The 2,621-nt window shown below is 57.7% G+C and overlaps 1 protein-coding gene across 1 annotated transcript in view; it reads left to right on the forward strand.

Moving 5' to 3' along the window:
* Positions 1–673: 673 nt before the first annotated feature.
* LOC112548522 (killer cell lectin-like receptor subfamily F member 1) overlaps positions 674–2,621 on the forward strand; it is a 6,630-nt gene continuing 4,682 nt past the window's right edge. Inside the window, 3 exon segments of the mRNA XM_025194537.1 lie at positions 674–758; positions 831–929; positions 1,705–1,794. Coding sequence (XP_025050322.1) covers positions 674–758; positions 831–929; positions 1,705–1,794 — 274 coding nt within the window.

Consider the following 2,621-nt stretch of genomic DNA (forward strand, 5'->3'; position numbering starts at 1 on the left):
ACGGAGAGTTTCCCCCTCCCCAGTTGCAGGCATCAGGGTTTCCTTTGCCACCCTCAGAGATGCTGGGTGCCAGCTGCAGAGAGGCGCTGGGCTGTGTGGATGTGAGCACAGGCAGGGCCGGAGGCACCGTGCACACTCGCCCATTCAGACGTGCTTATTCATAGACAGCAGCATTTTGTGTCCAAAGCTGGCACCTTCCCTGCAGCCCAGCCCAGGGCTGGCAACAGGGCTGTGCCAATGCTCCTGCTGGGACCAGCCCACATGGTCCTGGCTATGGGGTCTTGCCCCTATGCTCAGGCTCAGCCTGAGGCCACAGTAGGGGCAGAAAGGGCTGTGGCGGGTGTAGGGGGAGAATCTAGTTACACCTAAGCCCCTTCCTGCCCTTGCAGAGCTGCTGACTGGCAGTGCAGGGAGGTGTCCCAGGCCTGGGCTGACTGAGCACAGCCTCTCGGATGCTCCTGCCCTGCTACCTTCCCAGCCGGCCCCCACAGGACCTGTCTGTTCCAGGGGGGCAGGGCTGTGGTTGTGGCATCCGGCTGAGCTTGGCCGCCCCCACCTGTGGTTGAGACCACTTCTACTTCTGGCGGATGCTCCAGAGCTTCCTGTCTTTGTTCTAGCAGCCCTGCAAGGCTGAGTTGTTGCACAGGCAAACACTCTGTGGTCCAATGCGGGGATGGATGAGGACATGAGATACACTGACCTGCGATACTCCATAGCCCCCCTGGGATGGAGCACAACTTTCCAGGTGCATGGCACAGGTAGGAGCCAGCACCCTTCCCCAACATGGTCCTATCCCAGTCCCACACCCTGACCAGCCCCCGTGTTTGCAGCTCCCACAGACCTGTACGAGGCCGAGAACACCTATGAGAACCTGAAGCAGCACCCAGTGGGCAAGGAGCCAGCCGGACACCCAGACCAGCAGTGCAGAGGTGAGAGTGAGGGCATCCCCTGCCCTGCCCAGGGCTCCCCAGCAGGCATGGAGAGAGCTCCCCGGGGTGTACAGCAGGCTCAGATGTGAAACAGGACTGCAGGGGCCGAGACCAGATGATGGCAGGGGCAGGTGATGAAGGGGCTGTCCTGCCCAAGGATGAGGTGTGGGCTCTGCTTGCTGTGCCCAGGTTGCAGGGCAGAGCATGATACGTGGCTGCCCCATGTCCCAGGGCTTTGCTGGGAGCCACGTGGAGCCAGGAAGGAATTTCTACCCCCTCCTGTTGCCACAGCCATCAGGGAGGTTTCCTCTGTAAGAGACACTGGGTGCGGCTGCAGCTCAGGTCTGGGCTGGGGCTGTGCCATGCTCCTGCTGGGACCAGCTGCACAGGGTCCTGGCTATATGGTCTGGCCCCGTTTCTTAGGCTCAACCTGAGGTTGCACTGGGGCAGGAAGGGCTGGGGTGGGTGTGCAGGGAGGGTCTTGTTACTTCCCAGCCCCTTTGCTTGTTACTTCCTTGCCTTTGCAGAGCCACTTGTGAGTAGTGCTGGGTGGTGGGGAGGTGTCACAGGCCTGGGGTGACCTAGTATGGACTCCCAGACACTCTTGGCCCTTCCTTGCCAGTCCCTGAGAAGCCCGTTCATGAGGGGAAGCCAGGGCCCAGGCCCTGTATTCAGCAGAAATTGGTTGCCCCAGTCTGCGGTTGAGGCCAGAGGCGTGGGGACCGCAGGGGCTGTGGGTGCCGGGACTGATCTCACCGTTCCTGGTCTCTTGCAGATCCCAGGTGGAACGTGCAGCTCCTTCCCCTGTTCCTGCTGGCAGCCTGCCTGGCCCTCCTGGCCACCTCCATCACCCTGGGGGTCTGCTGTGAGTAAAGTCCCTTGGGGTTGTAAGGAGTGTGTGTGGGGGGGAGATGGCCAGGGTTGGGGGTAGGCCTGTGCGAGTCAGCAGCAATCAGATCCGGCTTCGGATCTGTCTGCTTTGGATGGCAGCGATCTGATCTTGAGCTCCAGACTGGATTTCCACCTCAATCTGGCTGAAGTGGTTCCAAAGCTTTGGAGCCGCCTTGGAGATCCGGCCATAGGGTATAATGGGGGAATCAATGAAATAGCTATAACTTTGTTTGTTGTCTGATTTGGATGAAACTTGAAGAGATGGTAGCCTCTGCTGAGAGCATGAAATCTGCCAAGCTTCAAGAAGATTGGTGGATGGGCTTGGGGGGAACTGTATCCCAAATTCTTGAAAGCCAAACTCATGTCATAGGGTTTGGGTTGTAGCCGTGTTGGTCTAAGGACATAGGCAGACAAGGTTCCTTGGGTGAATTTGATATCTTTTATTAGACCAACCCAAATGGCTGGAGAATGGTTATTAAGCAAGCTTTTGGGTTCAAAAACCCCTTCGTCAGGCTCAGGAAGCTGCAGCAGTTGGTGTGTGCTCTTCCTGGATGGGATGAAAAGTGAAGAAGCCAGGGGCTGGGCTGGGCTGGGGAGTCAGTTACCAGGCAGATTATAATGTATCATAAATCCAATGTCTATGTTTAGTCCCTGATCTCTAGTATCCAGCAGGTTGATGAAATGGAGCTCGTAGGCTCGTCTCTGGGATGTGTTGTGTAAGTTTCCCTTGAGGATCAGGACTGAGAGATTGGAGAGAGAGTGGCCCTCCTGTGAGAAATGTGCCCCCACCGGTAATTGGGT

This window comes from Alligator sinensis, unplaced genomic scaffold (assembly GCF_000455745.1).
Source record: "Alligator sinensis unplaced genomic scaffold, ASM45574v1 scaffold1282_1, whole genome shotgun sequence".
Lineage (NCBI taxonomy): Eukaryota > Metazoa > Chordata > Crocodylia > Alligatoridae > Alligator > Alligator sinensis.